We start from the raw sequence: 15988 nt of genomic DNA, 5'->3' as shown, positions 1-15988 counted from the left end.
TAACACTTGTCCAGTTTTCAGTAATCTGCTAGCCAGCCTGGTTGGCTGGTTGGTTAGGGTACCTGCCTCTCCAATCAAAAGGTTGCAAGTTTGAATCCCACCATGGGCATGGATGTTTGTGATTGTCTTTAGGAAGAAGAAGAAGAATTTCATTGCCCAATGTGTAACCACCACTCTGCTTATTGAAAACCTGAAGTGGCTAAAAAAATATCTATGTTTGGTCTTTAGAGTAGGGTTTCCAGACTGTAAAATAATAAAGAATACCAAAAAATATATAAAATTGAAAAAAAAATCCTCAGCTCACCCACAGTACAAAAGGTACTATAAGTTTACACAAAACCTTTTGTGGGTTGGATGTTTTGTGGTTGATATCCAAGACCAATCACCTCCTACCATATCAATTTCTGGTATGGTATGGTAGGAGGTGATTTGCCTTGATCATAAAAAGCTAATCCCAGTAGATGTAAGCAAGCATATATTCTACCTATTCAAAAAATTGGGGGGAAAAGTTGCCATCCAACTAGTGACCAATCTCCATTACCTCGAGGCCCACCATTTTCCATGGCTGACCTTTTAGCCTACATCATCCACCACTAAACTTATGCCTTGGAGTGCAAACTTCAGGACTAAGCTTGGACTAAACTTTTTTTTACGCTTAAACAAGAATATAATTTCTTGTCAAGTATAATTTAGTATGTAACTAAGTGAAAAAATTTTACTATCTCTGATACTATAAACTAAAGATACCAAGTATATAATTTCTTGGTATCATTAATTTATTGCATAATCAAGTGGAAAAACTTTCAACAATTAACTATCTCTAATCCAGAGTATTATAATAAGGTGTGACACCTTTTGGCAACTCGTATATGAAAATGACTTCTGCATTACTTCAACATTGGTATCATCTCTGGGCCTGGTTCCCACTGATGAGATCTCAATAAAGGTCGAACCCTTGGATGGAAGGTAGTGACCCTTCCCATAATGCATAGCATTATATTATACATGTCTGCAAGGAGATGTGTTTGCATTATAGGATACTAAGACAAGTGATGTAAAGTCATACCACCTTTACCACAAGTTACCTCAGTCCTGAAAATACTTCAGGCACGAACTTTATTTGCTTGCACTTAGATAAAGGATTAAACGAAGTATATAATTTCTTGGTATCTTTAATTTATTTAATAAGTCGCATCCATTTGGTGTCTTAACTTGGCAAACTTTGGATAATGAAAGTCAATAGCAAACATTTTAGTTGTGTGCATAGTTTACTTTTAATAGTATCTAATCATCTTCAGAAATTTCACAACCATACAAAAATAATTTATTGCTGCTTACATTTGCTAGTAATAAGGATTGTTTCTGCAAAGAATCTAGAACTCCCTCAATTTAAATAAATAAATAATACATGGATAATAATTAGTAAATAATAAATCTAGAGTATAGTGTTCAGGATAAGTCATAGTACAAATGTGCAAGACAATTCCATTTGAACAATGGAATAAGCTAACAAATATGTCCACATTCAGCCATCCCCACACCTTCCTCATTCTCCTGATGAAATTGAGGTGTTCCAAGTATAAAGGCTTCAATTTCACCATTACATCTAAACTTTTCCTAGAAAATATTGCATTTCAAAGCCCAAATTAAATTAGATAATGATCCAAACAAAGATCTTTTTAAGTAAGATGAACAGTATCATTAATAGCAAAATTCCAAAACCAAACCTATCTCGCACAAAATTTAAAAAGTAACCCTCATGTAAAAACTCGATGTAGCTTAAAATTATCAAAGCGCTTTACATTGATTTTTTACATAGGTCAAGTCCCATGAGAACTGTAAATAACCTTGTTTGTTTCTATGTATATTTTGCAAAATATTAATGTAGTTAAGCCTGTGGGAAGTGAATGTATTTACTGTTTTAACGTCGAAAACAAAGGCAATGCTTTGCCATTGGAACTTTGTTTGTATATAGTTATATGTAAGAGTGCAGTACTTGTTTACTAGTTTTGTATATAAGCATTGCTTACTGCACTAACACCTTTAAAGATAGTATCTAAGAGTGCAGCTAGGTTTAGAAAGTTTCCGCAGCCCTGAAAGGAGAAGCAAAGTATCAAAGAGGTCTGCTAGTTTTAGAGACAAGTTTCCGTGTCTGGCAAAATACGATCAAAAGATTGTATGGAGGAGAACAAAGAGCTGGTTAAAATTAAAAGAAGATAAAAGTCATGCTGAATTCTTTGGGGTTTACTACCCTTAGTGCAAGGTCACGAGATCACAAAATAAAAGGGACTGAGCCAAGCATAAGGGGCTTCCTGACTTCCAGTCACTGCCAAAGAGGAGCTTCCAGGCCAGAGAGAGGCTTCCAGACGTTGCCAAAGAAGGAAAGGCTTCCAGATGCCAGAGAGACGGATCCTGGTTAAGAGTTGACAGCAGTTTCAGTTTCTTGGAGGGTGGTAGTTCAAGCTGTTGGAGATGGCAGTCGTTCGGGCATTTTCGGCAAGCCAAACAGAGGAGAAAAGGCTATTTTCCCGAGGCAGCTTCGCTTGGAAGTTTTTCTTTTCACTGTGGGAGAACAATCTTTTTCCGGAGCTGAATGAGTACCACAGTCCGCAGTCCGCTATTTTCCCGATGAGATATTACTGAAGCCAGACATTCCTGAAGAAGCTCGAGATCTGAGATGAAATAATTGCCTTAGAACTTTTTGTGCAAGACTTTTGACTGAATGTGCGATACTGAGCCTTTGTAAGTTCCATACTTTTGTACAATTCCTCTTATAGTATGTTATAGAAAGACTTAAGAATTTGGTTAATAGCAGTAAGAAGTGTCATTAAGAGAATCGATTGGCATATTGGAAAAATTGTAAAGATTAGCCTCTTTGCAAGTAAACTAGATGTTTAATAAGTTGAATTTGTAAGCGGAGAGTAAATAAGATTGTGAGTTAAAGAAGTTAATTAGCGTTAAAGTAAAAAGGTTCTAATTTATGCTAAAGATTTTTATAAATGGATAGAGAAAGCAATCTTCCTATTGTTTAATTCAGGTATAATTTGTAAATAAATCTCTTTTAATTATTTGTTAAAAGAGTTCTGCCTGATCTTTTATTTTACAACTGCACTGTTCTTAAATAAATCAGACTTGTGAGAGGGAAATAATTTAAGGCAATAAAAACGCAGTTCAGTTATTTATGAACCACGACTGTTAAAGTAAACATTGATAAAAGAAACTTCATTCGTGAGAGAGAGGGAAATCTACTGGAAATTTTATTTAGTCTTATGCTAATTAAATGATACATTGGTGGCTCAGTGTGACAAATAAATTTCCAGTATTCATATAGGCATTCGACTAGTAAATACAGAAGATGGATAATCATAGTACGCAGTAGAGTAAATGAGAAAGGATAAAAGAGAAAAAGCGCATTAGAGTAAAGCTATAAAGAATTAGGAATAGAATAAAGACAGAAGAGAGTAAAGATAGAGATATTACATATATAGGCAAAAAATAATAATATACATTTACAATGGTGCAGACAGTAGCAGAAAATATTACTCATATCAGTAAGGCTTAATAAAGGGGACATCACTATAATCGAAAAAACTGCTTACTTAATACAATCTGAGATGTAAACAATCCCAGTCCCTGTAAAATAATTGCAGAAGTCCCCAATCTCAATATCATAAAACATAAATTCTATGCTTACTCAAAACAAGGTAAGTAAATTTTTTAAAATTACTCCCCACACTAGTCATATTCCTACTATTTTGACATATAAATATATAAACTGGACATTTTCCCCTATGCCTCTAATCTGATATAACCACATCAGCCACCTTGTCTAATTTGTCACCTAATCAAACCATTGTTTAAAAATTCTAAATTTAGGATTAAAAAAAATATTGAGAATACAGTCCAGATGTCTGTATTTGCACTTTTATTAGTGCATTTTGATAAATGCTTCACAGTTTCTCTTTATTGATGATTTTCATTACAGATTTTGTAACATTACAGCATTTATTCAATTTACTGTATTTTTTGGATTATAAGATACACCCCAAATTTATGAGACAATTTTTAGGAAAAGAAAAATGCATGGGATGTCTTATGTTTGCTTTGCAGTTTCAATTGTTCTTCTTGTTTTTTCCACTCATGAATCATTTTTTCTGTTGGCGGTGGACCAAAATGTCTTTCTGCTGCTCTGTTTCCATGTTGTTTTGCATAATTTACCACAATCAATTTATAACTCACATTATACAAGTCTTTTTTGTTTTACACTCATGTTTATAATATTATGACAATAAAAAAAAAATTCAGCGAATTATAAAAATAATCCATATGAACTGTTCAAAACCACATACGCTTTCTCACTAACTATTATTGATCCGGTAAAGTTTTCATATGTAAACTTTACTGGGTTTACATACGGGCTATTTCATATGATACCAAGAGTTACCCGGTATCATCTACCTTTGGACCATAAGACTCACCCCAATTCTAAGTTTATTTCTCTATGTAAAAAGGTGTGTCTTATGGTCCGAAAAATACAGTAGTTAGTACTACTGTATTTTGTTATTATAGCATTTGCATAAAGTAAAGATTTGAGTTAAACATTTCAGACTTTGATATTAAATTTAATACCACATTTCCTTCATAATGTGATCCACTCTCATGATGAATGGGAGTGGAGATAGCATGCATATGATTTTACATCATTATTGGCTATGTATTGCTTTGTATGATGTTCCATTGGTACTATATAATTTGTAGGATTTATATAGCACTGTTTCTAGAAATTAAAAGGGAAATATTTGAATCCACAGATCTGTCCTTTTAATTTATCAGGTATCTGTCTAGTAATGATATGCCTTCAAATATGAACTTGTTTGAATGATATTAATGGAATATTTGAACATTAGGATTATAATCCAGTTTATATGTTTTTATCTATTTGGAAATGTAAAGGCATTTTCATATGTGCACTTTATTTTGGTGTAATTGCAGCCTTATAGGCAAAAAAAAAAAGTTCAGTTGCTGACAGTAGCATTTATTGCTTAGTTTTGCAAGATTAAATTTAATGACTGGCAGTGAGGAACAGCCTGTGATATGCCTTGATATGTTAACTAGAGATAGCATGAGAGTTAATAAACTGATATGCATAAATAACTTATGCATTTCAGACTAAAGAACAGCGTGAATTTAAAAAAAAAGGATTGGGCAGGAAACCAAGAAGCCCCTAATTCCATCAAATTTTTTTTTTTTTTTTTCGTAAAAATTATCCAAATTATAAATTTAGACAACAATTGATGACCTACAATTTTACTTTAAAATGTTTAATGTTTTGGACACCTTGCCTTTCCATTTATAATTGTATCATGTCTATTAGCATCCTCTTTCAGTTGATGTCACTTTTCATCTGTCCAGTTACTTAATCTGTACAAATCTTAAACCTACCAAACCTTGGAATATTGCTCTCACATTTGGGATGGTACACCTGAGACCCATAAAATTTCTTGATGCTGTTCAAAAGAGCAGTTCAGTTTGAATCCTCACTCACTGTCTTAGAGATGGTCTACATTTTATCTCTTCTGTAGATATTTCCATGGGCATTATTCAGCAGAACCTGCATTCATTATGTCTCCTTCTGCATTTCTGCGAAACCTACACCAATATGAGCAGCAGCTGCTAACATCCTCTTACAGTTAACTGCTGACTTGCTGAACCAGATACTCTGTCATCATTTATTTCATCTATTTCAGTTCTGTGGAATAACCTTCCCCTACAAAGTACAAAGACTACAACCTCCAGCCCTTCAACAGGAATATTATAGATTATTTTGCTTTTAATCCCCCTTCCCATGCATAGCATTTATTTAAACACACATAATAACCACAGTAATAAGTTTTAATAAGTAAATATTTCATCCTGAGTATCATAGGACATTGTCAGTACGGTTAATTCAAACAATACTAGGAATAACATACAGTTAGGGTACATGATTACAATTATTTACTTATTACTTATTAAAACTTATTACTGTGGTTATTACGTGTGTTTGTTTAGTCATGAATTCACTGTACAATAAATACAGCATTTATTTGCTTTATATGCCTTGCAGCCTTGCGTGTATTAAAAAAAAAAAAAAAAAAAAAAAAAAAAGACAGTGTCCAGCCATCAATACTTTATGTGCACCATCATTGTCTTTTGGCTTAAACAATATAGAATACAAGTTTATTGGCTAAATCCCAAATTTTCTAGCCCATCTTCATTCAATTTCTAGGTAGACTTGCTAATAAAGATGCACAGCAAGAAGGTGAGCTTTGACGTTAGGTCAGAAGTCTTCATTGGTTCTCCATATTCCTTAAATGTGTGGTTGTGGGGTGATCTTTATGGAAGTTTTTTTATTTGGCTATGCTACTAATTATATATTGGGTTTTATCCTTTATCCAAGTGTTAGCAAACAAAGTTTACACCTGAAGTACTTTCAAGACTGGGGCAGCTTATAGTAAAGGTGGTATAAGTTCTCATCACTTGCCTTAGTATCTCCCATAATGCAAAGCACATCTCCTTGTGGACATGTATAATGCTATGCATTAAGGGAAGGGCCACTACCCAGACTGTTTTCGACCTTTATTGAGGTCTCATCAGTGGGAGCCAGAGAGAGATACTGATGAGACCTCAATAAAGGTTGAAACCATTCTGGGTAGTGGCCCCTCCCTTAATGCATAGCATTATACATGTCTGCAAGGAGATACTAAGGCAAGTGATGAGAACTTATACCACCTTTACCATGAATTGCCCCAGTCCTGAAAGTACTTCAGGCACAAACTTTGTTTGCTAATACTTGGATAAAGGATAAAACCCAATATATAATTAGTAGCATAGTCAAGTGAAAAAAAACTTCCATAAACTTGTCTCTAATCCAGAGAATTTTAATAATAAGGTATGACACCTTTGGCAACTCGTATAGGTAAATATGACTTCTCCATTACTTCCACCTTAGTATCACCACCTCTGGGTCTGGCTTCCACTGATGAGACCTCAATGAAGGTCAAAAGCAGTCTGGGTAGTGGCCCTTCCCTTAATGCATAGCCTTATACATGTCCACAAGGAGATGTGCTTTGCATTATGGGAGATACTAAGGCAAGTGATGAGAACCTTTAACACCTTTACCACGAGTTGTCTCAGTCCTGAAAGTACTTCAGGTGCAAACTTCATTTGCTAACGCTTGGATAAAGAATAAAACCCAATATACGATGTGTGGTGATCTCCTCACTGTTATCTAGTTTATACAGCTAGTCTAATAAAATGAACAAGATTTTTTTTATTTTTACGTAGAGAAATCGACTTAGAATTGGGGTGCATCTTATGGTTCGAAGGTAGGTGATATCAGGTAAGTCTTGGATTTCCACTTTTTCAATGCAAGCCAAGCACGTGTCACGCCGCATAAAGGAAATTTAAGGTTTGTGATTTTTTTCTAAAAATTGTCTCATAAATTTGAGATCCATCTTATAGTCCGGTTTGTCTTATCGTCCAAAAAATATGGTATATAATTTAGCTTTACCTTCTATAAAAAGTTTTGGAATTATTCAATATCAATTTTTTATTTTTCATTTTTGATTCTCACACATTAATAAAACACTATTTTTAAATTGTCATCTATTTCATATAGTAAAAGTTACAAATGCTTTATTTTTTGCTTATCTTCATGGATTCTAAGTATACATGATAAGTGCATCATTATAAAATTAGGAAACTTTTGGTTTTGAATGTGTTTATTAAGCAGCATTTCTTTCAAGCTGGGTACTTTTTTTTTTTTTTATATTCTTTAGGAAGCTGCCAGATTAGGTAAAAATGTGGCAGTGTTCGATTTTGTTGTACCTACTCCATTAGGAACATCATGGGGTAAGTATTATTTTTTTTTATAGTAACCTTCATGGAATTCTCATTATGGGAGGTCCACTCGACTAGCAACATGTCTATCATATTGAACTTTGAAATCATTTACACTCCCACTCCTTCTATTCACAGTGTACTGTGGCAATGCATTCCACTCACCAACAACTCCATGTAAAAAAAATCCACTGCTCACATTCTTCTTCACTGCATCTTTATACAACTTCTAAGGATGGCCTTTCGTTCTTCCTATCTTACTGTCTGCCCTTTTTATATATATATATATATATATATATATATATATATATATATATATATATATATATATATAATTCCTTCTGTATTAATTTGGTAAAATTCCTTAATCATCTTGAAGGTCTGTGTAATATTTTTTTTTTCTCCTATCCACTAAACTGTGTAATCCAAGTTCCCACATTTGCTTTGTACAACCAACATTGCACAATGCTGATATCATTTTGTTCATTTGTCTTTGGATCCTCTGTAGTGTTTCACATTACAATGAAAACTAGGCAACAAAATTTGAGCAGTAGTTCATGTGTGATCTGACCAATGCCTTATATAGAGGCAGCACCACCACTTCCTTATCCTGTGACGATTGCTGGGTTTTGCGTGCCACCCATTTTAACACCTTCCTGTCCCTGTCAGTTATTTTCAGTGGCTGTCCTGGGTGTTTTCCTGCACTAGTGATGCCAGAATCCATTTGTTGATCACATTGCCAGCCATTGATTTTGGATGCTCCAGTTGAATGGCATATATGGACATGCCACCAATGTTACAACCCACAATGACACTTCTCGAATTCACTGAGTTCATGTCATGTTTCTATAACACCTGTATTCAACTGCTATGATGAAATACTGCTGTCTACTATCTGTACTCCCATTTTTATGTTATTAACAAACCTGTAATGTTCCATAACTTCAAATAACAGGAGTGTCCAGACAATTATTGGTAGATAGTGTATATATAATTTTATTGTATTTTTTAAAATTTATTTATTAATTATTTTGTACTGCGAGTGGAATAGGGATATTTTTATCAATTTATATATATATATATATATATATATATATATATTTATTTATTTTTTACACAATCTGCAAATCCTTCTAGAGACCAAATATGGAACTTTTTCAAGCTACTTTAGGTCTCCAATAAGCAGGGCAGTGGTTTCACATTGTGCAATAACATTCATCTCCCACCTAAAGACAATCACATACATCCATGCCCATGGGGGATTTGAACCTATTGGCTGGAGAGTGGAGGTATGCTAACAACTTTGCCAACCAGGCCAATAATTAGATATAACATTTAACTTTAAATAATAGAATATGTTAATAATATCTTTCCAAAAGTGAATAATTTTAGTAATCCTTTTTAGCAATTGGAATAAAAGCTTGCATATTTATGATGACAATCTGAAAGTAATGCCACTATTGTGATAGCTCCTCACCCAAAAAGAGAAGTGAAGTAAGACATAATATGAGGTCACTTTAGCTTCATGCATTAATTGTTTACATAATCTTCCTTTTCAGTACATTTTCTCCACTTAATGTTTTTAGCCACTTTTTATTCACTGCTTTGACTTACTTGTCATTTTTAAAACATATTCCCTCAAGATGTCTTCCATTCAGGAAATAACCAGAAGTTTTATTGTGCCAAGTATGGCTGCAGAGATGATATTCAGTAACTTCCAGTCTGATCTTTTCAATATAGCCATTGGAGTAAACACACTCCTGCAGTCTCATGTTCCCAAAAGCAACAGCTGTTCCCTTGGCATTGACTTGATTATTTTGTACTCTCAACTATTTCAAGGTCCTCACGTGGCTTTGTCAATTTTTTATCTTTTTGTTGGTGAGTAATACTTTACCTGTCTTGAAAAACAATTAACCTTGCACCAGAAAGTGCATGATAACTTTTTAGCTCTTTTGGCACAGTTTACTGAGCAGGCGTCAGTGGCAGTCAATTATATACGAGGATGATTTAGCTTTTAGATTAAAAGTGAGACAAAAATTTTGAGAGCTTATAAGTAGCATCCAAATAACTAGCCTTTCTAAAAAAAAAAAAAAAAAAAAAAAAAAACTGATTTAACTCTCCATATTGGTGGCAGTGTTGTTTCCCTTTTCTGCTTTTGAGAGAGGAATATTTATTTTAATCAGTGTAGAGTCCTTATTTCTGATTTGATTATATCAACCTGTAATATAGAAGTGCATATTACATTTGTTACTTCAGATTCACCTGGAAAATTACATTTTGAATGATCTAATTTTTTTGTTATATTCATATAGCAGAAAACCCACAAGGAATTTTTCCTGATATGATATCTTAGCTTCTTGATGACTCATTCATCATTAGTAATTTAAAAATTTGGATAGATTAACTCATTTGTTCAAAGTGTAGAAGATTTATTTTAATTTTATTATAAAATTATTTTTTTTACGTGTATTATGCAGTTTTGTTTGTACATATAAGTGTATGTTGTATGTATTCTTTATGTGTATTCTTTGCAAATTTTGTGAATGTGCTGTTTTTGTAGGATTGTGTTATATATGCCTAGTAAACCTTCTGTTCTATTAGCTGTGCTAAAATTTTTCCTTGGATTCCTAATAGTATGTTACTGGGTTCAGTCAGAGAGAGAGAAGGCATTCTGTTATATTTGATTTCATTTTTGTTTTTGCTTCATGCAGTGGTCCATTTGTTGTTTTTCCTGTCACAAGACTCATCACAAAATCTGATTTTGTATTAAATGCTTAATTGTTTTCCTGTATATATGTTAGTCAGTTCAGTATGCAGTTCTTATTTGTGCAAGTGATGCTGTGTTACTACATAACACTTGTAAATAAAACACTACACACAATGGATAGTTATTTTCGGTTCATCTTAATATAACTGAAGTGAGATTCAAAGATGTCTGAGCATAAGAACTTTAGTAGAACTGTGTTGGTGCGTATGGTAATCAATATAAGACAAGTTTAGATGTATTTAAACCATGCCTCCATTTTGAAATTACTGACTTGAGTCACAGTAGCAGCTAAAAAGATTCTTTACGTGATAGTTTTTTTGGATTCAATACCTTGAAATACATTAAAATCATAGATTTATTTCAGTTACAAAAATGTTCTTTTGATATGTTGACCAGTGTAATTCAACATTATAATATAATAATATAATGTTGGGTTACACCGGTGAATTATCAAAATTGAGAATTGTTTGAGTCTCTTTCTTGGAGGAATTCAAGGCTAGATTATCAAACAATAGTGATTCTGAAATTTTGTTATTAGCAAAATAATTAATGGATGGTTAATACGAGTTTGACTCCATTTTTATATCAAGTGATGAAACATGCAAGTAATTTGTGTGATTTAAAAATTAAAAAAAATACAATTGGAAATATTTTGTACTGTACCTTTTGAAGTGGTTCCCTTGTGACTTATAAAGCCATCCATTATTGAACACCCTATATCTTGAACTTAGCAATGATTTTTTATCTTGATAATGGCATTAAATTTTTCCTCCCTTCACTGACAAACTTCAAGAATATTGGTGGAGTGGTGTGCCAGATCAGCCATGATTTTGGCTAGAAATTCCAGTTTAGTGGTGTAACCAATTTTTCAGGGCACTTCTGGTTTTCTGTATATTATCAGTAAATAGCTAATTAGATATCTTAGTTCATTTTGACCTTTTGAAAATTTGTAATGTATATTTCCATGAATTTTAGAAAACAAGCATTCAGTATCAACACACATTACTCTACTTTCAAACTTGGAAACTAATCACGTTTGATGCTTATTGTTTCCTCTCTGAAAAGAAGTATTAACATCTTAAAGGTTTTGGTGGCAGCTTTTCCCAATCTGAAATGAAACTCAATGTACACATGCTGTTCTCCGAAATCTGCCATTTTTTTTAATCACGTAAACATTGCAAAAGTGTCCACCATACAATTAAAGTTTTTTTGTTTTTTTTTAACTTCCCAAGAACTTGTGTTTATCATCATGTTAAACAAATTGGCTAAAGAACTAACACAGAACTAACAGATAATACACACCTCGTAACCTTATTTTCTTTGGCTGTTTTTTAATCTAAAACCAAAACTGTCAGTGTCAGTCCTTTTGGTTGTTAACTGGGTTCAATGACCTCGTTAATGTGAAGAATATTTTTAAAGCTTTTCATTTGTAGTAAGTTAGCCTAATTTACAGAATGATAAGTTTTGCTCCTATATTCAAAAGGAATATTGGAAATTCAAAAGGAAACTTTTGTTCATTCCAAAACAGACAACAAGACAAGTCATTGTGCAGATAAGCTTGTATGTTGACAGAGACTATAGAGATGGGATTATTTGCCCTTCCATTGCCAGAATTGTTTAGTTTATTTGGCTGTAATAAGTCACTAGGCCTAATTTATAAAAGATATGAGATATATATTACTTTTTCTCATAATTTCACTATATAAGGAGACTTTAATAATGGTCTAAAATTGAGAATAAATTCCTTAAATTTTCCATTTATCTTCAATAAATAGACAAAATTAAGGAACTAGAAATCTGATGGAAGTTTTTTCACTTGACTATGCTACAATTATATATTTGGTTTAATCCTTTATCCAAGTGTAAGCAAACAAAGTTTGTGCCTGAAGTATTTTCAGGACTGGGGCAACTCGTGGTAAAGGTTGAATAAGTTCTGATCACTTGCCTTAGTATCTCCCAAGCTAAGAATAACATCTTCAATTTTGATATCCAGTTTAATGCTACTTTCTTTTATGTGATCTATATAGAGAATAACTGGAGATAGTGCAAATTCTCATCTTGCACCTGGTTTTACATCAAAACATCTCAACTTCAGTTCTGATTACTTCCTTAAACTTAAATACAGACTGTTATATTCTTCTATATAATATCTAGTTTACACAATGTAACAGTAGCGTTTTGAACACATTTCTTCTTGGCTATGTCGTATGCCTTTTTCAGTTTGACAAAATGTCCAAATCATTATATTCCCATGATTTCTCAACTATTTGTGTAAGTGACAATGTTTTAACAATCCCTATTTGTTCTGAATCCAGGTGAAATAAGAGTTATGATCTTGTGAATTTTTCCTTATGCACAGTCATCTTAAGTATGCTTTCATAAATTTACCTGGAACATTCAGCAAGAAAATTCCTCTGAAATTCTCACATTCAGTTTTATTTCCTTTTTTTTTATAGATGTGTAATAATTTGAGAATTTTATATAGAGGATATTATCATAATATTAATCCTACCTGCTGAGCCATTGTTTCAAGAAGAGATTTTTTTATTATTTGATCTCTTTATTTCTAACAATTTTTTTTTATTTCCATGTGTACCTATATATGCACAAGGGTTCTCTGATTGGTGCAATGACCTCTTTTTTTCTGTTTCTTTCAGAATCCAAAAATCACTGACTCAAGACCAAAATACAAAATAAACACATTTAATAAAACAAAAACAATATATATATATACACTTCAAACAATATTACATAACTAACTACAAATTTAATTGGAATCAAAGCCTTTTAAAAAATAAACTTACACTTAAGACTAGACTAAACACTTTGTTTTCACAATGACAAAATGTCATTCAAGGATTCAAGGCCCTTTTCGGAAGATATATGACTTTATTCTTCATTTTCATAGGATCTCTCATCACTCATGTAGCACATTAATTCTTCCTGACTCAATTCTGTCTTCTCTTCAGTAGAAATAATAGTTAGATCTGGTATTCTTAAGACAGATGAAACTTCCTAATTAGAGTTTTCTCGAACATTCCTTTAGAACGTAAATAGCAACTTCTTCTTTTATTCACTAATGCTTATTGACAGTCTTAACTCTCCCACTTTAAAAAATTCACAGTTATACGATTCCCTTTTCGGAATCTACTATAAATCTTCCAATTAATGTTTCCTCAAATATTCCTTTTAAAACAGCTATAGCAATATTTTCTTTTATTTATCAATACTTATTCCACTTTGAAACTTCATAGGTCCACGATTCCTTTTTCGGAATATACTATTAATTTTCCTCCGACTGTCACATAAAAAAAAGTTCCTCCAAATCTAAATATCTGCCGGCCTGTGTTCCAATTTCCTCCTGAACGCTATCTTGTTTACTCTCCGTTACCCTGATACCGAACGCTGTTCTTGTAAGCTGTCAATCGCACATCAAACTTCTCGCCGAGCATGCGCACTCCTTGAAAATGGCAAGCGAGAAACTAAATATAATGGCTGACACGCTGTCTCCGTTAACGACAAGAGAATGTCTTCATAAAACACAGTTTAATATTTTAAACTATAATAAAATTTCTGTGAGTAATACAAATATCAAATCCAGTAAGTACATCAATTTTTTAAATGGTTTACATATCACTTTGACAAAACAATTTCAATAACGGGCACATCGCAAGTGCCGACAGTGCGTGTTATGAAACTAAAATTAATAAACGTTCTAACATAAACCATTTGTAAAAATATTCAGAATTTTAAATTATGATTATTTTTACATCAGTTTCATCTTTATCTAAAAAAAAAATTTTTTTTTTTTTTTTAAATTTAAATATTTAACCTATATTTAACAAATCTTTAATGCTTATTCCTAGATCTTAAATAATGACGTGATTCTTGCTTATCATTATTGACACTCTTGGAATCACTAGTTTCAAAATCATCTGATGCTAGAGATAATTCAGAATTTTCTTCTTCCAATTTACTATACTTACAAATCTCATTTCTATACCTTTCAAATATTTCACTTAAATTATTTGAATTATGCCTTAAATCTACAGAATCATCACTATCAGAATCAAATTCTACAGGTTTCTGAGATTCTTTATCCTTATTAACTAAATTAGAGGTAATTTCACATTCTTCTGGTTTATTTAACTCCAAATTAACTAACCTATGATATTCTGCTACTATTTCATCCATGTTAGAGTCTATTTGATTATCTTCACTTTTACATTGTACATTATCTGAATTATGTATCGTAGGATTTCTAAAATTTCCTGCATTAGATTTTGTTTTACACAAATTTAATTTTCTCCTTTTCTGTGTATTTGAATTACGAGCTTTAACTATTCCCTTTCCTACTATTTGATTGTGAATGAGATGCACAATTAGTACTAGGAAAACAATCCTGATCTTTCAATATTTTATTCATATTGTCTCCTAATATAACTAAATTTCTACTCCCTCAAAAGTACTTTTTTAACCTATCAGAGTGTACATTTATAATTTTACTAGGATTTTTGACATCTTGAATCTTAAAATTCACAGGAGAAAATTTATCTATATGGACCTGAAGCTTTCCTTCCTAATTTCCCTTTTTATACTAGATTTATCATCTAACAATACTAAATCTCCTGGTGCAAATGACTTATACTAAAACGATTTATATACTGCCTAGTTTTCTGTGAACTTAATTTACTTATTTCACCTACTAATCTGTGAATAGTGGATAATTTATTTACAACTGTTTCCAGATACTCATTTGTCATTGTATCCTGTATTACGAATGACTGAAACAAGTTCATTAGAAAAGATTGGATAAAAGCCGTATAAAGCAAAAGATGGTTTTTCTTTGATAGCAGAATTGAAAGCAGATCTACATGCAAATAATGCTTGAGAAAGATATGTGTCCCAATCATTCATTTTAGTGTTTGCCAGATTGGAAAGTATTTGCTTTATATTTTTATTCAGCCTTTCACACATACCATTACACTGTGGGTGGTAAGGTGTAAAAATCTTCCTAACATTGAGTAATTTACATAACTGTAACAATAGTTCAGATGTAAAATTTGCTCCTTGATCTGAAAGTAAGGTCTGAGGAGTTCCATATCTACAAATTATCATATTCAAGAACTTTCTTGCAATAGTCTTTGTAGTTTGATCCTTCATTGAGACTGCTTCAGGTAATCTAGTTAGCATATCTATGGCTACTACAATGTACCTATTGCATTTTTTTGTAATTGGCAGTGGACCTACCACATCAGTAGCAACAGCCTGAAAAGGTCTAGTTGGGATTGGAAATGGTTGTAATGGAGCTTTTCCTCTAAAAGGGGATCTTATTTGGCA

The 15988-nt window shown here is 32.4% G+C and overlaps 1 protein-coding gene across 1 annotated transcript in view; it reads left to right on the top strand.

The window, feature by feature from the left end:
* LOC150108493 (thioredoxin reductase 1, cytoplasmic-like) overlaps positions 1 to 15988 on the top strand; it is a 158395-nt gene that overhangs the window by 42689 nt on the left and 99718 nt on the right. The window contains exon 4 of the mRNA XM_090415906.1: positions 7821 to 7893. Coding sequence (XP_090272032.1) covers positions 7821 to 7893 — 73 coding nt within the window. The remainder of the gene's footprint in view (positions 1 to 7820; positions 7894 to 15988) is intronic.

This window comes from Typopeltis vanoorti, chromosome 3 (assembly GCF_054136105.1).
Source record: "Typopeltis vanoorti isolate ZY-2024b chromosome 3, IOZ_Tvanoo_1.0, whole genome shotgun sequence".
Lineage (NCBI taxonomy): Eukaryota > Metazoa > Arthropoda > Arachnida > Uropygi > Thelyphonidae > Typopeltis > Typopeltis vanoorti.
Note: the sequence above shows the minus strand (reverse complement) of the source record. Positions and strands in the feature narration are given on the sequence as shown.